This window comes from Mauremys mutica, chromosome 3 (assembly GCF_020497125.1).
Source record: "Mauremys mutica isolate MM-2020 ecotype Southern chromosome 3, ASM2049712v1, whole genome shotgun sequence".
Lineage (NCBI taxonomy): Eukaryota > Metazoa > Chordata > Testudines > Geoemydidae > Mauremys > Mauremys mutica.
Window position 1 is genome coordinate 195,992,915 of NC_059074.1, and position 25,239 is coordinate 196,018,153.

Genomic DNA, 25,239 nt, shown 5'->3' on the forward strand with positions numbered 1-25,239 from the left:
TAGCAAACTATTTGGTTTCATTAAGGCTTCCAGGAGAAGTGACCAGTGACAGTCCTTTCATTCAGAAGCCAACAGGCAAGTGACTACTTAAACTTTAATGTGCACATTGTACTGCTGAAAGCCCCTATACCTATAGTTATTAGTGAAGTATGAATGCCTTTACCTACTACTTTGTGACAGTGTGAAAGCACTCAGTGAAGCTGCACTCTTATTAATGCATTTATTGAGGTTTGTTTGAAGAGCTGATTTTCAATATCTTTGGTGTGAGACTTTATATCATTATGGCAGGTGGAAAAGAGGAAACAATATGTACTATCCAAAAGCCAGTTATTCGGAAAGATTTGATTTTAAAATGCAGATATTTCCTAAACACCTATATAGTATTTAGGGGAAATATCATTGTTCATCCAGGATAAAACAAAAGGACATGAATCACACTAACCGTAAAACACAAAGCAATATGTAGATTTTTAGAGGGTTGCTAAAGTTAACTATTTAGCTAACTAGCTTTCCCTTTTTTAGTTGTCTTTTTCGAGGAGCCCCACTTCAAAGGGTTCATTTTTGCACTAGTTCCTGTCAGTGCAGGTCAGAAACACTAAAGTGGAAAGTCACTGCATTGCCGTGGCACAAAGAGTCTGTGCGGCTAAAATCAAACAAAGCCCAATTAAACTAATCATAACGTCCCAGTGAACACAAGGAAGCTCACCTGGTATTTCTGGACTTCTTGTGTGAATTCCCAACTCTACTCAGTACTTGGTACTATAATTACCCTGACCAAAATACTGTGAAATTACTGCTCTGATCTACTAATGGCTGCAAAAATCAAGCCGTTGTGGTTTCATGCCAAGGGGCCGTAGCAAGGTGGCGCAATGCTTTCTGACAGAGACGACAACTTCTAAAAACTCAAAAGAGAAAATTAACGGGATGTGGTTTACGTTGCCAAAGACTGTTCATTAATTACCAATTTAATCACTGCTGGAGGCATGACATTACAAAAATCTGGCTGAAAGTTCTAATAGATTATGAAGACCACCTAAGAAGAGTGACCAAGAAATGTACAAAACAATTAATACTGTTTCACTGCTATCAAAGACACTCAGATTATTTTACATCAAGTGAAGCAAAAGAATTAGTAGCTTCACAGTGCCACCACTAGGAACTGTAAATACAATGGCACACAATTAGTAATGCACATGTGACTTTTCGTTCAAGGCATATATCCTTGGGAAAGCTAGAACATGATAAGGAGAACAAAAGAAACATTTTAAAATGAAATGAATAAAGATTTTAACTTTACCCTTGTGCATGCTGAGCAATAACAGAATAGGCAATGCAAAATACAGCTCTAAGTAATGGTGATATCATCCTGGGATTCACAACAACATGCACTGAACATCCATACAGAAAGCATAACAGCAGTATGAAAAGTGAATTCCAGAAGCTAAGAAATGTAGGCCTAGCTTATCACACAAAACTATCTCTCTGAAATAGAGAGATCTTTTTATTGCTAATATTTATGGCCAGGCAATCAGAAAGCATTTAGGTTGTAACTAACCCAATGTTTTTCATGTGACCTAAGGACAGGCTGATTGTTGATAATATATTTTTTGTGCAGTTTGGTAGTCGATGCAACTTATATTTAGTCACAATCAATAAACCGTATAAGCAACAGTTGACAAAAATAAACAATTGCATACAGGCATTTGGGCCAGATTCTCAACTGGTGTAAATCAGCATAGCTCCACTGTAGTTAATAAAGATATAGTTCATTGGTATCTAAAACTGGAGCGATATAAACATATGTCTTGCATCATTAAGAGTTACATTATACTTATAAAATGTCTTGCTGATGTGAAACTGACAGTACATATTAATTCTACCTGTGAATAAGACTAAATTACACAGCAAGGGGAACAGATTGCTTTCCCCTCCCCTCTATAATCATATATGGGAGTCATATGTGGTCAGCCCTTGTATAGTGAAATCCTATACTATAACGTCAAAAGCGAAAATGATCAAATATATTGTCAAAAGATTTAGAACCTTCTTCAGGATAGTCACTGGCCATTTTTATTTTTAATGTATTTAGGAATATGAAATAAAACAATTTGTTTGTTTTCGCCATCAATGAAACTGGATCGGACTACACAGACCTTAGTGTTTCATTACGAAGAAGTAAATATCAGTTTGGCAGTTTACTGAATTGTTCAATCAGTTGGTCTACTCTTCATTTAAGGAAGAATGTATGGTTAAAATAGCTATGGAACTTGCCATACTCATGAAATGTAACTAGCACACAGCATAGTCTTATCAGTTTAAACCATATTCAGCAGTTTTATAGTGGCATACATAGAAGACATATAAATGAACATCAGGGAATAATTTACCAACATTCAGGGATTACCAAAATAACGTTCAATCTTTTTACCAGTTAGATAGTAACTGCTTCTTTTGTAATCTCAAGAAGATCTAGTGATCATATCTAAGTCTGGTCACAATTATCAGCATGACAGGCTAGTCTTTTTTTCAATCAATATTTTCCAATTAACATTAAAAGACCAAGGTTGCTTCCTGTAAAGTTCCACCCTTCAATACAAAAATATCTGTCATAGGTTTAATTGGCAAAACAATAGCTTTGCTACCTTGGTTTTCTCATGAAGAAATAATAGGAACAACTTGGTAGCATTTCTTTGGACCTTAATCACAGGCATTTAATAGCTATCTAGGAAGGCCAGAGAAAATTCCATTGATGACCTAAATGTCTTTCTTAATGTATATTAGGGATTTTAGTTTAAATCAAAAACATCAATGGAAGTAATTTTCAAGAATTTGTTAAAAATAATGTTTTGAGAAAAGAACACGTATAATGGCAAGTTTTGTTTAAAGAGGTTTTCAGTGAAATGAATGTATGATTTTGCACTATCTACTGTAAATTTCATCTGCATTACTCCTTGTCCATGCTGTCTGTGGTTTACTTTTGGTCATGTATTGCAGCAGCATGTTAAGTACCTTATTTGGGAGGGGAGATTATTGTAGGAGTCAAACAATAAATGAAACTGTTTAAAAAAGGCTTTGAATGTTAAAAAAACCTTATATTTATTTAATTGCTGATGGAATATCCAGTATCTATGCAAATGTATGCTGTCAAAATTTAAATAAACTTATACAAATTGATTTCCCTATGAAATTACAAATACCTAACCAGAATTTGTTAGTTTATGATGGTTTTTTAAATGATTTTCATTGTGCATGCTAAAAAAAGTTATCATTTTGGCACTGAAAAATATTTATGAAAATGAAAAGTAATGGGAAAAACAGACTGATACCTAAAGTAGAAAGAGCTTATTAAATAGCAATTAGATACAGGTGCAACAAGTCCTTTGAGCAACAGAGTAATAAAAAGAAGTATTCTGAGCAGAAAGAATTGATCTCTTAGCATCTCTCTCCTCCTACTTCCAAACATGCAAATATTGTATATAGTGAGTAACAGCTTTTTTGAGAGCCACTTTATTTATGTATGTTCCGGTAAAGAAAAATCTGAATATACTTCCCCAAATCTCTTTCTTTAAAAATATATAATTAACAGCTTCTATTTCTCACTCAGCTTGGGTAAATAACAAATGGTAATATTAACAACTAAAATATTAAGTATCTCTCTAGATAGTATATAGTAATTATGCTACCAACAACTGTTTAAACTTGAGTACTCTGAAACTAATCCTTTATCTGTCTTTCTATCTTAGGTGTTTATATACGACACCCACTGCTGTAGTATCTGACTACCTCACAGTCTTTAATGTATTCATCCTCACAACACTTCTGTGAAGTAGAGAAGTATAGTAGTACTTCCCATTTTAAAGATGGGAAACTGAGGCACAGAGAGACTAAGTGAATTACCTAATGTCACACAGGAAGTCTGTGGGGAATCAGGGACTTGGACCTAGGTCTCTTAAGTCTTCAGCTAGACCCTAGCCACTGGAACATCTTGGCCAAATCTACACTAAGGGTGCAATCCTGCAACTGGATCCGCATTTAATTCCACAGCACAAAACTTTGCCACTTGAGCTAACAAAGTAACTGAAACCGGTAATAGGTTGCCATCCTTTCTTTTCCCAGATCAATGCAGACAAGCATAATTTTTTCCTGAAATCCATGATACTGACTACATTCCACTAAGGTAGTCTATATAACTAACACACATACACAAAACGAATGTTAAGGCTCCAAAGCCAGAAGTTGGAAATGTCAGAATTGAGGTTGAGCTTAACCTTAATTCAGCCCTTTGTGTATATGCATTATGATACAGTCTTTAATTACATGATCACACACTATGTTTTCCAAAGTAGCCCTGTCTCATTCAGTGCACAGGATGGACAGTGCTCACTGAATGAGCAGCTATTCAATATTTCATTTGACCTTCACTGTTTAATGTGTGGCCCCAGGCCTTATTTACTACACACTATACATAACCTGTGCTCTGACTACAGAATTATTCATTTCCTCATGGACTTTTCTACAGTACTCCTCATTACAGATCCGAGTATGTCACAAACATTAATGAATTTATTTTCACAACATACCTCTGAGGTGAGGTGATATCATTATCTCCATTTTACAGATGGGAAATTGAGGCACAGAGCAAGTTAAGTCAAAACTGTACACTATTTTGGGTGTCCAGGTTGAGATGCCTATTGCCTGAAGTTTTAGAGCACTTAGCATTATCTAATACTTTATATATTCAAAGCACGGCTCAATGATAGCTGTGAGTGCTCAGCAATTCTGCAAATCAGACTCCAGTCTCAAGTTGGGTCCCCAGAAAATGAAGAACACACAATTAGTAACCACCTGTGAAAAGTTTTATTTAAGTGACTTGCCCAGCATCATGTAAGAACTCTATGGCAAAGGCAGGGATCAAATTCACTTCTCCTGGTGGTATTCCACTGCCTTAACCATGACACCATCCTTCCTCTTCCTGCAATCCCCCACCTCATTCACCACACATCTTCTGACTTCTATCACAAATGAGGTAGGGTCCTACAGACAACAGCATCCTGTACTACACAACCTGGATTCATATCCAGAGCAGGTCCATCTTGGGCACTGAATGAAGCATGGGTCCTAAGGAAAAAACAGTATGTAATAATGTAATTAAAGATTGTATGATAATGCACATGCATATGCACAAAGGGATTAAAAATGAAGGCTGCACAGGAAATCTTAATTCTGGCATTTCCTCTCTTTTGAGTACTTGCCTTTGCAACCTTAATGTTCTTTTAATGTATTTTTGTGACCATCTTTTTAAAATTAGATTTCCTAGTTTTTTTTTAATTCCACCTGGTGTAATCATACTGTTACCCAGGTGGATCATTAGCTGGGTTGGAACATTTAGTTCCACAGCACAGATCTTTGTACTTGAGCTAACAGAATAACTGATAGCAGTAGTAGGTTGCCATCTGGTTTGTGGACCAGCACTAGAGAGGGATGTGTCATACTTTGCCAGTGGGTTTCACAGATATTTGCTCATACCAAGGAAATATTGACTTACGAATCATGAGTTCTATTCCAGGTTCTGCAGGGGACTCTTCTCCACTGGATACAGACTTTCGGTTCCTGTTCCTCTCAAGACTGTCTTCTTTTGTCTGTGTCTCCTCCACTTTGTCCCTGTGCCAGTTTTGTTTCTTCCCACTAGTTCATCAACCCAGTCTCCCCACCTACCTACTCAAAGTCTCCCTTTCATGACATTTCACCCAAGTACCAGCTGCTAACAATAACCACAACATAACTAAATCCAATAATCTCTGGGTGGAGGAGTTATGCCAAAACCTAGCACTATTACATTAAACTTGAGAAAAGAAGAGTTCAATTAAAATGTGTAAGCCAGTCAAAAACGGCCTACAGGTTAAAATGAGGAAATTAAAATCCTTAGACTCAGCATGGAGGCAATTTAAGTATCCTATAACAGAGTCACAGAATGAACGCATATCCCTAAAAAGGAAACAAGAGGCAAAAACACAGCTAAATAGCAAGGCCAAAGATATCACTAAAACCAAACAGGTACCCCTTAGAAAAAGGAAATTCAGATCAGTAAAACTAATAGAAAGGAATAAAAACTACAGCAGGTCATCTTTATAATGGAAAGTGAGGGAGAATTTGAAGAGCAAATAGCCAGGCAGAAAAATAAACAACAAGAAATTGTGCAAGTCCATCAATAGTAATACTCCTGTGAGAGAACTGGTGGGTCTGTTGGACTGCAAGGGAGCTAAGGACAATGTGAAGAATCTAAATGATATCTCTGACTTGATGTTCACCACAGAGAATTTGGGGGAGATATGTACACTGGATCAACTCTTTGCAGATATTAAACAGGAGGTACTTACACAGACTGCAGAGTCAAGAGAGAGACGGACCTAAAACAAACGGAAGCACAGCAAGTGACTGGGCCCATATGAAACATTTTCAAGAGTTCTGAAGAAGTTTAAGAATGAAGCGTGGGATTTTTGAAGGAGCCTGAAGAGGTCATGCACCTAACTCCCTTATGCTCCTTTGAACAGTCAAAGTGGCTGAGCTGCTAATAAAATTGTGCAATCTCTCATTCAAATCAGTCACTTTGCCAGAAGACTGGCAAGAAGCAAATATTATCCCTCTCTTTGAAAAGGCATTGGGTTGGTCCTGGGAATTACAGACCAGCGAGCCTAATATCAGTATCAGGTAAACTGGCTGAAATGATCATTAAAACCAGAATTATAAAACCCTTAGATGAATGTGATACGATAGGGACTATCCAGTCAACTTCTGTGCTTCTTTCAATAAAATTAGCACCTGTGATCACATGGCTCTGAAATCCACCCCTCTGGTCTCGGAAAAGCTGCACCAGTTTTGAGGAACATAACACTGCTCTCAATCCCCAACATTCATCTATGGCTCATGCTCTTCTTGTCTCTTGCCCCAACACTATGAGTCCACTTTCTCAGTCCCTCTGATTGATGCTGTCACTTCTTCCTCTGACTGGCTGCTAGACAGAACGGAGAAAGGGATTCTCCTTGCTTTGCCTGATGCATAACTATTAGAGGCACTGACTGGGCAGACCCAGCAGTGAAAGCAGTGCTCCCACACTGCTAGCAGATGAAGACAGGGGAATGAGTGAGAGAAAATGAGATGGAGCGATAGAGTAAGAGTAGGGAAAGCAGGAGGAAAAGAAGGGGCAGAGCAGATAAGGGGAAAGGAAAGGGAATCAAGGCACAAAACAATAAAGAAAGGAGACATTGGATAGAAGGAGTCATGGAGGAGAGATAGGGGAGTTGAGAGGGACAGGACAGGTAGGAGGAGTAGAAGATAAAGAGCAAAGAGGGGAAAGGAGCAAGGAGACACACAGTGAAAAGGACTGAATGTCAAAGACAAGTAAGAAGTAGTAAGAAATTGGGAGAAAGGGGAGGAGCTAAAAGACAGATGAGCAAATTCAGTCATAATTTTTCTCTCTTGGTGTCTCCAGTCTGCCACCAAAACAATGTTTGAGTAAAGCAAAGGAAGAACAGTGACGTGGGCGTAATGCTAATCGATAAGGATGGACAGACATTACAGTGGGGAGAGATCCGGGGAGAAAGGCCAAGAGAGTTCAGAAAGTTAAGGGAAAACAGCCAGTGCTTCAGGAGAGGTCAGCTCGCAGCCAATAAAGTGACAATGGAGTACACAAAACAAGGAATGGTCAGCCAGGACAACAACATGGCTACTGAACTAAATAGCACAATTCTGGCTCCACCTTGGGAAGGGAAAGGTTTGGCGAGTGAAAGGGTCTGATGTATTTACTTCATGCACAGTGGAGAACTAGTCTTCCCTTTTCTTTAAAAACGACTTAAACCAAACCAAATCAGAACAGCAAATACCTAACAGGGGTAATGCAAATAAAATTAGTTTATGACCACTGAATGGACTTGGCAATTCTCTCTTTTTTGTTAAGATCCAGTGTGCCAAAGGTACATACATAGTACTCATTTGTTTACTTTAAAAAATGTCACTTACAGTGCTGAAATGGAACCTACAAATATTAGAATAAAGTACATGGGCCAAGATTTTGAAAAGCAAATAAAGATTGAATCATAGAATATCAGAGTTGGAAGGGACCTCAGGAGGTCATCTAGTCCAACCCCCTGCTCAAAGCAGGACCAATCCCCATTGTGGGTGCCCAACTTGCAACACCTCATAGGAGCCTGATTGTCAGGAAAAAAATGAGCACTCGCCATATGAAAAATCAGGTCCTTTTTATCTGTCTCAGTTTGGGCTCCCAAAAATTATGCTACCTCAAATCACTAGTCAGTTTTGAAAACTGGCCATGAAGTATTTGTAACATTTTTTCCTCTTCTTGAAAATCAGCAATAAATGGCCCAATCCAACTCCAAAGCGTGAAAAGATTCTTATTGACCTGAGTAGGAGTTGGATTAGAAACTGGATTTTACTCCATGCAATTGGAATACTGACACCTAACATTCCGGTCAATATGAAACCAAAGACACCTGGCTGAAAGTTCTTCCTTACTGCTAATATTAATGAACTGCAAAAATCTGCAGACAGCAGAGAAAAAATAATCTGCGCTATCCAAAGCATTTTTTCAGGAAGCTAATAAAGTAGCAGTGTATGGCCTGATGTAAATCCGTGTACCATCACTAAAATAGAACTAGATGCCTGGCTATGGGCTCACAACAAATAGGTAAGAGAAAGAGAGAAGCTCTGCCCTTCCAGAAGACACCTGCTGATCTTGCAAATATATGAATACACTTTACCTTATATATATGGGTATGTGCGCGCACGCACACACACACACGCACACAATGTACAAACACCACATTAAAAGAAAGTTAAGATTACAAAGCCAAGCACTCAAAAGCTAGAAAATCCCATAAAGTTTTCTTATGCAACCTTAATTCAGCCTCTTTAGTATGCATTATGATACAGTCTTTAATTACATGATCACACACTGCTATTTTCCACGGGTCCCGTCCCATTCAGTACACGGGATGGACAGTGCTCACTGAATAAGCAGCTATTTAATATTCATTTAATCATCATTGTTCAATGTGTGACCCTAGGCCTTGTTTACTGCACTATAATACACTGCTCTGAATGCAAAATTACACATTTCCTCATGCCCTTTTCTATGATGCTCGTCAGTACAGCCTTTGAGTGCATCACAAACTTCAATAATCTTCAGAACACCACTGTGAGGTAAGGGGGTGCTATTCTCCCCATTTTACAGATGGGGAACTGAGGCAGTGAGAAAGTAAAGTTAAAACTGTGCCTTAGATATGGGTGACCAGTTTGAAGTGCCTTTAACCTCATTTTTCTGAGCACACAGCATTCTATAGCACTTTATATGTTTTCAGCACATCTCTCATTGACTTCAGGTGCAATAGTGAGTGCTCAGAATTTCTGGAAATTAGATGCCAGGTGTTTAAAGTCAGGCACCCAGAAAATGAGAAAAACACAATCAGTGACCACCTGTGAAAAGTTTGCTTGAAGTGACTTGCCCAGATTTCTACAGGAACTCTGTGACAGAAGCAGGGACAGAAACCAATTCTCAAGGGCAGGATTCCACTGCCTTAATCATGAGACCACCCTTTTTCTTCCAGCAGTCCCCTACCTCATTCTGTACACACCTTCCAGACCCTCTTAGGGCTCCAATATGGCTCTTTTACTGCCATCCAAGAGGACTCCCCCGAGACCACTCTGAGCTGACAGTCTTTTTCCAAGACCTCCTCAAGGATCTGGAAGCTAGTTTCAACGACCAGGTCCATAGTGGCTGGGAGGACCTCCTAGGAGAACGTGTGCTAGACAATCCACACCTTAGGGTGCAGGTGGTGGAGTCCCCCGGGGTATCCTGGAAGTTGGCCCTGGCTGTATCACCAGACTCAGAGACCTCCTGGACCACGATCAGATGGACCCGTGGCACGTAGCCAGTGGATGGGGCTGCCCACCCTGCATGTCCCCTGTCATGTGCTCCAGGAGGTAAGGACAGCCTTGCTTCCTGCTTCTCTTGCTTCCTTCAAGCAGGTTCTGTGGGAGGGTGCTCCCTGCCCATCCTTCACTCCTAACCTCTGGAATATGTCATCAGGCTCCTGCCCCTCAAGCCTCCCTGACTGCCTCTGATATGCCACTTGAGCCAGCTGAATGCCATCCAGCCGGCCTACCTCCAAACCACACCCAGACCACATCCGGCCTATCTCCAAAGCATGTGCTAGAGTTCCCCTTTGTATGCTGGAGAATGGTGTCACCAGAGTCTGAGACCTCCTGGACTATGGTCAGAAGGACTGGGTGGACCCTGTGGTAACTGGCCAATGTATTGCTCACCCTATACATCCCCCATCATATGCTCTAGGAAGTGAGGGCAGCCTTGCCCCCTGCTTTTCTCACTTCTATTGAGCCTGTCCTGCCCCCAACCCTCCGGATCACCAGGCCTCTGCCCCATGAGCCTCCCCAGCTGCCCCATATGTATCACCTGAGCAGAGTGAATGCCATCTAGCCAGCCCATCTCCAATCGCACACTGTGAATCTCTCTATACGCTAGTGCTCCATACCACCCACTTCCTCACTCTCGTGGGACAGCCTATTCTCCATCATAGTCCCACAGCCTGCCAGGGATATCAGTTGGCGGTTCCTTCTCAGAGCTGTGAGCATGGTGGATGTGGTTTATGGAGTCTCCTAACACTTGTTCCTTTTGCAGTCAGAGGGAAACCTGCCGCACATCTGCGTAGTGTCTGCCAGGCTGCAGCCCGTCTTCTGACTTCTCCAAACCGCCTGCTGAGGTTCTGGCGACACTTTTCCCTACCCCACCTTGTTTTCACATACCCCATCTGTGGCTTCATCACAAGGCCACCTCATCAACCTCCTCCTGGCACTAACCATGAAGGCCATCCACCAGATGATGAAGAGGAAACTCAACAGAGGAGTGGCTCTTTGGCTCTGGGTCCTGTTTCCAACCCCTCTTTGCTTCCTCACTTTCCCCTTGCTCCATATCCTAATCTCGCTGTTCGTCACTCACCCAGCCCTGACTTCTCTCCTCTCTGAAATCCAGTGGGGTGGCTTCCTCCTTTTCCTCCTCCTTGCTACCTGCTAGAAGGAGCACTGAGAGCCCAGGTGAGACAATAGTCCAGCTTTCAATTCCTGTGACGTGTGCACAGTGGCCCCTGACTTGCAGGAGCTGCAATTGCACAAAGGGTATGTCTACACTGCAAAGAAACACCTGGAGCTGTCCCCTGTCAGCTAACTTGGGTCTTGTGGGGCTTAGACTATGGGGCTGTTTAACTGTGGTGTAGACATTGGGGCTCAGGCTGGAACCTGGGCTCTGCAACCCCGTGAGTGGGGCAGGGTCCCTAAGCCCAGGCTCCAGCCCGAGCCTCAACATCTACACAATTTTTAGCCCCACAGCTTGAGCCCCATGAACCCGAGTCAGCTGACCTGAGCCAGACATGGACATGCCACGGGTCTTTTATTCTAGTGTAGATGTACCCAGAAAGTCCTTCTAAGTCCCTGCAGTCCCAGGCTTAAGCATGCTCTGTACAGATGGAATCTTCAGAGAATTTAGCTGCCAAACTCTAACAAAGTCTCTCCTGAACATGTGTGAACTGATATTCTCAGTGTTTCATAACTTGGCCATGCAGTATTTGGGTAGATTTTTATGAGGATGACCAAAAGCACCCCTGATATCAGTGTAACCTTCCTATCAAATTTCAAATTCCTGCTCCAGGGTTAGAGCTTCTCAATGACATGGTTGTAAGAATTTTTTTAACATGGACAAAACAACGTATTTTCCCTTAGCCTTGTTCCGAGAAACAGCTAAACTGTTTCCTCCCCGCCCCCGAAATTTACCAAAAAAATATATAGGCACCTGGCATGGAAAATTTCAGCCCAAATGATTAAAGTTTGGAAAATTTATATGGAACTGAAAACATGGTCTTACAATAAAAAGTGTCAAGCAAGCTTAACTAGGCATCACTACCTGAGCTTGCTATAATTCCTTTCCTATAATGCAGTCTGAGCGATTGAGAAAACCTATTTTTTTAAATGAAGGCGAAATTTCTAGTAACATTTGATACTTTAAACTCATTTGCAAAAAATAAAAAAATTCAGATGACATCTTCTCACCATGTAAATGGGGCTTGAGCTTTTTTTTTCTTTTCAAGAAAAATTAGTAAAAAAGTTTAGTTTTTTGGGGGAAGAAAAAAACATTTTCTAAGAAAAAAAATACCTATAACTGCAGAATCAGGATGGCTCAGAGAATAAAATTTGCCAAATTCTAAATTCACTTATGTTTGTGAAATCTCACTCCAATCAAAAGGCAGAATTTGACCCAGAGGGCCAGACTATATTAATGGTGTGAATCAGTGAATGATTCAAAATCTTTATCACAGTCACCATAATTTAGTCAGACTGAAGTTTTTAGTGAAATAAGTGCTGTAGTATCAGTTCAGTCTCTATTACACAATGGCTAGAATCACAAAATTACTGCACATAATCTGACACAACAGGCAATCTCTGCTTTGAAAAGATTTGCATAAAAATTAAGTTAGCTTTAATCTTCAGAGAGAATGGTCCCCTCCAGGTCACCACGGAGGTTACTGGTGGGGCAAGGAGTCGCTGCAGCTGCCTCCACACTGAACCTAGTTTGCAAAGCTACATTTTCCAATGTCACCAACATAATTCATTCTTATGGTAAAAGGACACCAGTAAAAATAGGGTAACACGCTGTGCTATAATTTAACAGGTAGTTTTGCTTTTCATCCCACTAGTGTCTTAATATTTAAAAACAATCCTATATGGTGCTCAGAGTACCTCCAATGAAGTCTATGGGCCTTTTCCATTGACTTCAACAGAGGGAGAGTCAGATGCTAATAAGAGCTGATGGTAACAAAGCACCTTGAAGGACTGGGACATTTACTGTGGAAAAAATATTCCCTGTGGGCACTTGCCCCCCACAGAAGTTACATTTTGACCAAACAAAAAATAATTAGCTTATTAAACCAATTAAAATATAAACATGTTAAGATGAATTAAAATATTTTCTTATGTTAACTGCCGTGACGGCCAACACTGCTTACATCGCTCAGCTGCTTAGTGTGGGCTGGGGTGATAGTACTGGTTATCTGTTTATTCCCTGCCTTTAAAGCTGCATCTCTTCTTGCTTGCTCAAGAAGAACTCTTGCTCGTTCTTTAAGTTCTTCTTGTCTTGACAATATTCGTTGCTTAAAAATAAAGAAGTAGAATTAATGGCAAAGAAACCCCACCATATTCAACACTGATAGAGCAGTTAGTAGCCAGGAGCCTGCCTAAATAATAAAAGTCAGGATTCAGAGGATTACAGCTTCATGAGGTGACATAACATTCTACAGCAATGGAAAATAAAGAGGATAAAAATGTAAAATTAAAAAATAACCTCACAAGCTTTTATGATGTAAACAGAGTTTCACTGATTTTCTATCAGAGGGGTAGCCGTGTTAGTCTGGTTCTGTAAAAGCAGCAAAGAATCCTGTGGCACCTTATAGACTAACAGACGTTTTGCAGCATGAGCTTTCGTGGGTGAATACCCACTTCTTCGGATGCAAGTGCAAGTGCATCTTCTTGCATCCGAAGAAGTGGGTATTCACCCACGAAAGCTCATGCTGCAAAACGTCTGTTAGTCTATAAGGTGCCACAGGATTCTTTGCTGCTTTTACTGATTTTCTATCAACATTTAATATCTTAAATTTAGAGCTGTCGGGGAAAAAAATGAACCGGCTAGATGGAAACTATTTTACATCTACTATGTATTTAACTATTTAAAATATGTACGTAAATGTAATTCTTCCTTGGCTACTGACAGCTGGTATAATTCCGCTTCCGTCTCATAAAGGAGCCCACACGCAAGCTGCAAAAACAGCAAAAACATGTGCCGGGATTCTAGCTACAAACAGTCAGAAGAAAGTCTCTCATATCCATTCGCACAACTGACTACCTCTAAGAGTAGAATCAACAGTACAAGGAGCTCTGCGTACGCACAATGGATTGACTGGAACACTTATAAGTGCATATGTGCATAACCTTGACTCTTTGACTCTGTCCAGTTATGTGACTCCTGAAATGAAGACCCTGGGGACATGGCCTTCATATGTTTTTGGCCCTGGAAAGAAGGCCTATATATGAGCTAGAGCTGGGGCCATCACGCTTTGGAGGATGTGTTCCTGCAACAGTCAGGTTTATGTGCTGTTTTTCTGGCAAAGGCTGTGGCTGGTACAGCTGAGGTTTTAAGTTTGATTAACTGGTACAAAAACTCAAAAGGATTAACTACCCTAGAAGGCCCCCATAAGCCATCCCTTCATCCTTCTAAACCTATTTCCCCCTTGCACTGAAAATGTCAATACAGAAGACACACAGCCTCTACCTGTCATGCTATTTTCTGCGGGCCAGATCACTCCCTCCCATTAAGAAACCAATTCACAGGGGAAGAGTTGCCAAAAAAACTTCATGAGGTTCCACTGCTTTTGGGGAGGTGTTTGGGGCTCCTGCAGAGTTTACAGTAGAGTTGCAGCTGTGATACTTCTCCTTTCTGCCCAAGCAGGGAGAGAGCTGCACCTGGGTCTCAGAAGATGGTCCTAGTCTAAATCATCTCCTTTAAAGAAGAGCTATTCACCTAACTTGTAAAAGAGAGTGAGCATGTAAAAAACCACAGTTCAATATTCTGTGTAAACTTAAGAAACATGCCTGTCTGTCCATCTAGCCAGCTCTTTTATGCCCACATCACTGTAGTAGTGTTCAATATAAGTACAAATTTCTTAAAATAAAATGTATTCAGGTCACACTTGCTTGTGAAAGGAAAAAGGGGTCCTGAAAATGTAAAACACTGCTCCATCTGAACCAATGCACAATATGGCCGACTAGCCACACACATCTCTTTTCACAGCTAATGGAAACTAGTCAAAAGAAAGCTAAAAACAAATAAATTTGTCCTCAGGAAAAAAATTACGGGCCTGATTTGACTCTCTTGAATACGAGGTTGATAACATTTTAGAAATATTTGTATGACTGATTTGATTTAGTAGGATACAGGCAGGGAAAGATATAAAAATGTTAGCATTTATGTAATGCTTTATGTCTTCAAAATACTGTACAAATATCAGCCAATTAATCCTCACAATATCCTTGGGAGATATGTATGTATTATCCCCATATTACAGATGTGAAAACAGACAGTGGTTAAATGACTTGCTCAAGGCTGCACAGAACATCAGCAGCAGAACCAGAGTTAGAACTCACAAGTTCCTTGCTAACAGGTGTGTGTTCAGTTCACCAGGCCATGCTACTTCTCAGATAAGATTTGAAATATTCCTGGTATATTCTGAAGCATTCAAAAGTTTAGAAACTGCACACTGTTGTATATGAATCAATGAATGAATAACTTTTTTCATGTACTGCTTCAGCATGCAATATTCACAAAAAAGCTTGGGGGTTCCACAATCAATAGCAAAAACCTTGAAGCTAGACTCCTTCAGCTGGCTGAGAATACAATTTTATTTGCTTTAATTGGAAAGGGAGAAAAGATTAACAGTAAGATAATTCCTATAAAAAGAGTTATGGATTTTTTTCATGCAATAGCTCTTTTCAACATCACATGCTCTTTCCAAGTATTCAGCTAGTGAAGAATATCTGGTTTGTCAGACAATAAAAAAACCCAAAACTCCACCTCGCCTGTCAAAGACACAATTAATTATAAAGGCGATGCATAGAAATTAACCTGAACAGTAACCCCATTTTGTTTCAACTACACATTGTTTGTTTATGTATACATAAAGTTCAAATTTCTTACCTGTGCAGTTTTTGCAGTTTGATCTGTGTGATTTATAACCGTTCTGGTGTCAGTGTCAGAATCTGTCTCTATTGGCTTCAGAGAAGTAGGTTTTTTCTTTGTAAGATCTGCATCCTTGTTATAAGAGTATCCAACTTTAGAAGTGGGAGATAAACTTGTTTTTTTGACAGGTGAGCAAGGATCTGATCTCCTGCTCTCTGTGGATCCTGTATGTCGCAGCTTTTCTTGCTCTGAGAAACTAATGGTACTGTCTGAACTCTGGTGTCTTTTCTTGTCAGCGTCTTCACAAACAACGGTTGGAGATTCATCCTTTTTTTGATCACTGACATATGGCAAGTCACTCAAGTCCAAAGTGTCGACTTTCAGCAGTTTCTTCCTTCCCAGCAAAGGCTGTGCCTGTGCTGTATCTGCACTGCCGCATTTCCTGGCCTCTTCAGATCCAGAAGTCCCTCCAGAGCTCTGCTGGGATTTCTGTGGATCAGTGTCACTTCGAGTCCTGCGAGAAGAAGGGGAAGCTGTGCTTGGGCTTAAATGGTCATCAGGTGTCGGATGCTCACTTTCTGATTCTCCAACACCACTGTCATTTACAAATACAGAGTCATCCTGTGAAACGACGTCTGCCAAACCACTTTCAGGCTGGTGCAGTTCAGGCTCTCGGTTCAGATCATTAAGCTCTGCATAGAACTTTTCCTGATCAACAGAACTGTTTGTGTCCGTTTCATAGTTACCTACTTTATACGTGCTTTTACTACTGTTCTCCTCTATCTGAACCACATTGAGTTCTTGGCCACTGAAATGTGCCCTTATTTGATAGAGATAAGTCATAACGGTCAGTTTGTCAGGAATTGCTAACAAAACCATGTCAGAAGGTTCCAGCAATCGGGATATTCCTATACTGGCAAACCCATCATATGCCTTAAAAATAAACAAAGCAAGGATTATAATACAGTAATTTCATCACATAGCATAACAACTCAAAAATGACAATTGAAAGTTTCATTTGAAAAAACAAAACAGTTAAAAATATGAGATATTGAAGTTAAAAATATCAGATTGTGGGCCTGATTCACCATTGTTATACTGTTGTTTTACTCTATGGGCTTCCACGGAGTAATATAGTTGTGAATTAGCTGTTTTGTATTTGCCACTGTATAAGCCAAGTTTTAATATAGCACAACCAGTCAATTTTCTTGACAGATTCTACACAGCAGAATCTCCACAGGAACCTAAATCAAGAGAATAAAAACATTGCATTCGTTTTTAATATATTGTCATGCTATAGTAAAAACAACAGACATTACTCAGAATATAATAGACACATTCATGAACAAATGGATGTGTGTGAAAGTGGAACCTAATTTTTTTTTCCAGTTTTCATTAACAAAATCTATTGGCATCTTAAATGGTTCTCACTCAAGAAGCAGGAAACAAGCAAATTAAAAAAAAGTGTAAGAGTTGAAACAAAAAAAACCTAAGGATGGGTTTTTAAGATAAGGAACAAAGATTATACAAAGAAACACTACACTAATCCATCCTGGGCTTTATCATTGGTGATCAACCTTCTACTGGCCATGTAATTGCAGTGATTTGTGTTGATGAAAAAGTACAGCCAGATAACCAAAATGAACTACACCCTAGATTACCTGATACAAGGTACAAGTCATATTGTTTAAGCACAGAAATGTATTTCTAAAACATCTACTTGACACTAAACTTATATAAAGAGAATAGTGAATTTATTTCTCACTTCATTTCTGTTTGAAAGCACTACAGAGCTTGGGTACTACAACGTATGTGAAACCACACTGTATTATTTCTGCTAGCCCTTTAAATGACTATGGTTGGTGCATCAGGTTTTTCTAGTTTTGAAGACTTAAAGCTGTTTCTCAATTTACAATTAATTATTACTCTCCTGGACTAACCCTGGAAGACAATATTGTGTTTCCAGGAAGCCTTTAAAAAGGCATCCTGTTGGTTATTTTAGATTCACTTGGGTTAAAGCATTAAAAATTCCACTCGTTTTGCCTCTATTCCCCTCCCCCGTTAAATAAAAAAGGATCATTTTTCTAGTTTCAGAGTAGCAGCCGTGTTAGTCTGTATCCGCAAAAAGAACAGGAGTACTTGTGGCACCTTAAAGACTAACAAATTTATTTTAGCATGAGCTTTCGTGAGATACAGCTATGCATCCGAAGAAGTGAGCTGTAGCTCACGAAAGCTCATGCTAAAATAAATTCGTTAGTCTTTAAGGTGCCACAAGTACTCCTGTCATTTTTCTAGTGGGTTCTAAAGTTCTAAAAATCATAACTAAAATATTCTGAATAAAAGGAATATGTTAAAAAGCTGATTTAAAAAATAACAGCAGCTTTTTAACATGATGATATGTTGAAACTTTAGCTGCTGTTCCTAATGCTTTTTAGCTTATTGTATCCCGGATGGTTTGAGCTAGGTCCTAGAAGTTCTAAATTTGATTTTGTTGTTCTTGCCTTCTGATTCCAGGTTGATCCAAGAGCCCAGGAAAGGGTCTGGTAGAGGGCTGGAGGGAGATATTGGCGGGGGAAGGAGAGAGAAGAGCGTGGCTGGGAAGTAACACGGATGGGGTATAGGGCAGTGGTTCTCAAAGCTGGTCTGCCACTTGTTCAGGGAAAGCCCCTGGCGGGCCAGGACGGTTTGTTTACCTGGCACGTCCGCAGGTTCGGCCGATTGCAGTTCCCACTGGCCGCGGTTCGCCGCTCCAGGCCAATGGGGGTTGCGGGAAGCGGTGCGGGTCGAGGGATGTGCTGTCTGCCCTTCCCGCAGCCCCCATTGGACAAGGCAGGTAAACAAACTGGCCCGGCCAGCCAGGGGCTTTCCCTGAACAAGCGGTGGACCGGCTTTGAGAACCACTGGTGTAGGGGATAAGAGAGCACATGGAGGGTTGGCACAGAGCCATAGTACCTGGTCTTGGAATACAGCTCTGGAAGAGAAGGAGGAGAGAAAACATGGAAGAAGGCAGGACACTGGTAGGGACAGGGAGGAAAGAAATCAAGAAGACCTCAGGAGTGCAGAGAAGCAGGAATACAGAGGGAACATGGAATAGGAATTTGGGTGGGTGGTTTAAGTTGAGTAGGGTTAATTTCAAAGTTTGCAAACCTAAACCTCAGGAAGTGTGTGAGTTTCGACTCTACAAAATGTATGTGTGGACTGTGTTTTAGAGCAGGTTGGGAAAGGTTCATACTTAATAATACTAAAGAGAAAACTTTAACTTTGAACGGTGGATTTAAAAAACAACAACAACATATTCTTGACGTATCTAGGATTATTAAGGATTATCTGTTAAATTTTGCTCTTTTTAGTGATGTTTCTGATTACTGTTTGCCAGTGGCTCACACTCCCTTTCTTTCTCATTCTGGACAAATTGTGTACTTTTGCTCATTTGTTTTTCCATAATTATTGACAATGGAGTCATGTCTCAATAACTAATTTCAAATCAGACAGTTTCCACAAGCAAACTCATTTACAACAAAGAATTCTATTCTGTAAAGGCCAAAATGCAGCTACAGAACATTACGTTGCATAATGTTAAAAACAATGAATGGATTATATAATATAATGCTACAATTTATACTAGAAAAGTTAGATTTCTAAGAGACCTGATGCCCAGTGGAATGTAGTTACTTTACAAGTAGACATAATGTTGCCTTTTAAAAATGGAAAAACATTAGAGGGGGAAAAATCAGAGATCAGAGGGGAAAAACTGTTGAATATAAATATGTAGGTTGGCATGTAGACTTTTGATTCCTGATAGTTCTATAAATAACAATTGCATGTTGTGGATATATTCACATACCAGTGTATACATTTTTTTAAATTCTTTTGTAGAAAATCCAGTAAAGTCTTGATTTTCAAACAGATACATGCTATTCAAATTGTATAATGTTATTCTTCTGTTTAAGCAAGCAGGCATACATACATTTTATTAAATGTGCATATAACTAAGGCCTGAATCCTGCAAACACTTATCTACGTGCTTTACTTCACAGATGCAAGTAGTCCCATTGAAGTTAATCGGACATCTCATCTGTTTAAAATTAAGCATATGTGTAAGTGTTCGTAGAATCTTTTGCAAATATATAAATTTGGATTCCTGGCATAAAAATGTGACTGTTACCATGAAGGCAGGAAGGAATTATCCGTGCTTTTTGAGTTTTTCCATAATTTTGGGGATTTTCTTTGATATTTTAAACTGTTGCCTTCCTTAAGAGGTCACTTATTTTGATAAGGCAGTAATAATTTGAGTACAAATTAACTTGAGAAATTTAATATTAGTTAATCAATATAATGTAATAAATATTGGTTACTATTTTCAATCAAAATACAGTGTTTATGTATCTTTACATTGCATTTCTTTATTAATAACTGTCAATCATAAATGTTTATTACTTTCACTAACAGTTATTTCTCTTTATAATATAACCTTTTCACATTAATAATACTTAAAGTAAGAGATACGTTATTGCTCAACAAAATTGGAAATTAGTCCATAAAAATCTTTGTTAGATTGAAACACACTTTTAACGTAATTTCCTAACATGAAACAATACATTACAATTTCCACAACATAAATTCTTCAACCTAATAAAACCCTCTCAAAAATATAACAATCGGGAAACTAACAGTTAAGTTGCAACCACTTCACTCAGGCCATACATTCCTGCTTCACATACTCTCAAACCCCATGGAAGTTGCATCGAAGCCTAGTTTAGTCCCCTTATCATCTGTGAAGTGAAGAATATGTTTCCAGGCAATTGTAAAATGCCATTTCCTTATCAAGGGCTATATTTCCAATATAGTGTAACTTTAACATATAGTTTGTGTTTACTTATTAAAAACAAAACAAGATAGTACAAATATTAGTTGGTCAACACTATAGGTAAAGCTCTACAAGTACTAAGGTAAATGTAAAACACCATGGACTAGATGGAACTATGTCTTTTTATGCTAGCTGAGAAACTATTCTCATATAGTTTACATATTTCATAATCCCAAAGATAATCACATTTTCTCTTTTAGCAATAAAATCATCTTAATACTCAGTCAACATAGTGCATTAACAGAAATCTCATGGAGCTCTGAAATATATTAATGCACCCTGAACTAAATAATTTATTTTTTTTGGAGCCAGAAAAATTATTCTACAGAAATTATAATATATGTTCTGCACATTAGGCAACATTTGATACACTTGCAACCTTAACTATTTCTTAATTAAGTTTTTTTTAATTTATTGATATATCCTGACAAGTTGATTGATGGACACCAATTGGAATCCCTCAACACATGCACCACAGGCAGTATTCTAAACATTTCCCAATTATGTAACACACTGACATATTGGTCAAGATCAGATGTCACAGGTAAATACCTTTTTTACTCAGCACTGCTTACTGATTAAGAAAATAATTAGCTTGGTTTATAGAGAACCTCTGATGTTGTGCTTTTTGTAACACTACATTTCAATATATAATTATATACAGCAATTACACTGAAATAGTTACCTCTTCAGGAGAAAAAATACCAACATAAACAAGGTCAAACACTTCTCAAAGGAATATTCATCTAGGTTAACCTTTACATCTATGGTCAGTAACCTTTTACCTCTTTCCCTGCCAATTTACAGCATGGGAGAGGGGAAAAAGAGATGCTTCAGACAAGAAAATTGTCTTATTAATTCATAGATGTTATTTTAATTGGTTAGGAGGAGTCATTGTCAAATGAGTTACACATCTGCATGGAATTTATACACAGCCATTGTTCCCAGAGCTGCATTCATTCCAATGAAGGGCACACAGGGTTATCAGGCAGAACTGTGTGAGACCAGGAAATAAATCTGCAGGAAGCAACTGAGATACTCAATGTAGCTGTCAGGCAAAGGGTTGCAAAGTGATGAAAGAAAAAACTGCACAACAACAACAACAATTATTTCTTTAGCAATGGGAATTATATACTGTTAGGGAGATTGTCTAAAAGGTTTTCACTATAGCTCACCATTTGCCATCACAGTTGTATAAATAAAATGATGATATAATTGATTTCACATTAACAGAGCATTTTTAAAATAGAACATCTATTCAATCTACGTTTTATAATACTATTTGACTAGCCCTTACAATCATGGGAGCTTGAAGTTTAAAATCACATGGTCATAGAAAGCTCTGTGATGTCACAGATAATCCTCTTAGGTCATCACAAGACTTCACATATTATTATGGAAAAGATGTCAAAGCATGCACTGTTCCTGGCCCAAATCACAAGGGTAGATGGCAACAGATCAGAAATGCATCATAATTTATTACACTTTAGCATTATTTTAATGATTACCTGCTTTTTGGGCAATGCATTAGTGTTCAGAATGCATAAAAATATGACTGCCGTTTACAATTTTAACCAAGCACTTCTACAGATTGCAAATGGATATGCAGTCCAACATTCTTCAAAGATATTTCCAGTGCAAAAGCGTCATATACTATAGTTTAGTAAAAAAATATTTTATTTTGCTATACATTTGATTTTTTCAAATTTCTTATCGTGAATATTTTTTTAAAAAAGAGTTTAAAAAATAAGATCAGAGTATCCAGAAGACAAGCTAAGAAAAAAGCAATTTTGCACTGATTTTCAGTTATAATTTTATTATAAGTGAATCAAGTAGAAAATGAGCATTTTAAAATGTATCCCTCTCAGGCCAAGCCCATGCATCTTATGAAAATTAAAGTGTGTAACTAGTCTAAGACACTAGCAGCAATCAGCAATAGAATGTTTTCATGTAACTCCTAAATTGAGTTATGCTTAGAACTCAGATCACTGAACTTGTTTCAGAACATCCCTTGGCCCAGTACACTACCACATAATATTTCATTAATGTTTTCGTCTTTTTTTAAGAAGTCATGTTTGAGAATATTTTTTCCCCTAAATATGATGTGTAATACAAAAAATACAGCACCCAGTACCGCCTAGTTTTATTGACAATGCTGGATAAAAGTGTGTGGGAACTTTTATTTTTAAAAATATAAAAACTAGTAAAACAGCACTGATTATGACCAACTCAATGATTTCTTTTAAGGTAATGGACAAGTCTGGAAGCAAGTAATTATAGAACAATAATATTTTGTATTTCTTTTTTAATTAAACGGCTGATTAGAAAAATAGAAATGATCACAAACCCTCTCTCTGTTTGCATTAATGTAGGCCATACAAATATTAAACTCTAATGCCAGCCTGGCACTTGTTGTGAATGTTAAAGACTATGACAAACTAGAGTCAATAATGCATCCGATTTGAACCACAGGAGGCTGAATACCTTCTGTGAGCTGCAGTTATGACCTTACAAAACAACCTCTCTTTCCCAAAATTAATAAAAACCTGCAGTGAAGGCAAAATTGAAGCTATGTGGGTTTTTTTTCCTGGCAGTTCTTACCTTTTTGTTGTTCTCTTTAATATCTTGAGGATTCAGGGACTTGTAGTCACTGAGGGGGAAAATGGCACAGTGGGTATGTACAGTATTTGATAAAAGCAGCAGTTTTAAAACAAACTGAATCTAAAAATTTGACATACAATAATATCCTACAGTAACTAGCAATTTCACAGCAATTCAATCAACAAAACTAATAGCGTGGAAAATTAAATAAATAAATAAATAAATAAATAAACCCCAGCGATTTCATGTTTCATTGCCTGAAGCCTTCCATCTAAAAGAGAAGTTAAGGCAGGGACTAGAGGCCGGCCCTGACAACCAAATTTACCATGAGGTAATCCGTCGTCGTCAATGTACAAAGAGCTACGGGCTTATTTGTCTCATCTCATTTCGACACTAACACAATTTTCATAATCATCCTGAAGTCAGTTTTTTTTTATATAAGATTAAGAAGAAGAAAAACGTATCATATGAAGGAGAGAAAGGATTGTTTTTGGAGGGGAGAACAAGGGAGGTCATAAAGTTTGGCCATTTGTAAATTGCTTTTCCAACAAAGAATGGTGCCCTGTAGAAGAAAATTATGAAACAGACGAACATTTCAAGACCTAATAGTGAACAGTGGTTTTACTCTTCTGTACATTTAATTGTAGCACAGACATAAAATGTAAGTATGATGGTATAAATGTTATGACTTACATTAAATCTGGCCTAAAGTGGTGTAATATTGCACAGAAAGATAAACCATTTCTCCATGATGTAGTAAAATTGGTGATTTTCACTCCCCTATAGTTTTTTGTAACTTCTTTGCACCATACAAGCAGTGACTGACTAGCATTTGGCTTTCTCCCCAAAACAGGACTTGGTACTGGGCTTGGCTGGAAAAAAAGAAAAGAGAAAAACATAAAAGAATTTAATGGAAGATGAGAATTAACATTAATTGACCTAACTAGATGATCTGCATCCTTTGATGTCAGTTTAGGTCCTTCAAAGCTGTCAGTTTATAATGACTGTAACTTGCAAAAGACACAAATAGTCAGTTATTATCTTCAGTCTTAGCCCTTGGCACTTGCCTCTAAAGGATGTAGATATACAAAATTCTAAACTTATATATGAAATCAGGCCAAGAATTGTACCAATGGAAACACCATGTTCAAGTGCTTAAATACTTAAGGCATACTATTGCACAGTCTGGGTTATGTTATGCACCCTTAAAAAGATTTTCCAAAATGCAGTCATGTAAAAGCATCCCCACAAGCCCTTTCACTTTTAATGAAGACAACATTCTGACTGGATCAAAAGCAAAGCATATCAGGGTCAAAGTTTACCACAATTTGTGATCTACTATTGCAGCACAAAGATCAAAGTCCCCGTGTGTGACATACACTTAATACATTAATCTTGTATACATTCAAGTGTAAAGTTTGCAGCTGTATGTCTCATGTTCAAATATTTTGTTACATAAAATGTAATGACAGCAAGATATTTTAGTGTCGTTTATGAAATATCACAGCAAAATGACTTCATTACAGCAATTTTCATTTGTTCTCCTATTTCCCTCTGTTTATTTGGAAAAAAGATTCAGAAGACAAATGCTGAAGCTGGATTAGCTCTGATTTAAGACAAACAACGTTAGCTAATAATGTTTCTTTTCCAGTGAAATAGTTACAAGGAAACAACATCTGGGATGCAATAGAGAATTTCATTTCAAGTATTTTGAACTTATCAAAATGTCCTTAAGTTTCTTGAATTTAAAAAAGTAATTGCTAATTCTAGTTGATATTTTCAAGAAAAATACATTTCCCCATCAAAAAGACTTCTCAATTTAAAATGTTCTTGCTTATAATGAAAGGAGTTAAATGAAGTTAACAGGCATAAATCCAAAACTCCAGGACACTACTGAGAAAAACAGTTGAGCACATTAAAAAAAATATATAGTGTAATTAAAAAATTATACAGATACCAAACA

General features: G+C 38.4%; 1 protein-coding gene across 8 annotated transcripts in view; it reads right to left on the reverse strand.

Moving 5' to 3' along the window:
• Positions 1-25,239, reverse strand: part of EHBP1 (EH domain binding protein 1) — a 321,897-nt gene that overhangs the window by 78,308 nt on the left and 218,350 nt on the right. For all 8 annotated transcript variants that reach the window (XM_045008331.1, XM_045008332.1, XM_045008334.1 and 5 more), the window contains 4 exons: positions 23,970-24,148; positions 23,277-23,325; positions 15,827-16,741; positions 13,086-13,229 (listed from right to left, as the gene is read on the reverse strand). In XM_045008331.1, coding sequence (XP_044864266.1) covers positions 13,086-13,229; positions 15,827-16,741; positions 23,277-23,325; positions 23,970-24,148 — 1,287 coding nt within the window. The remainder of the gene's footprint in view (positions 1-13,085; positions 13,230-15,826; positions 16,742-23,276; positions 23,326-23,969; positions 24,149-25,239) is intronic.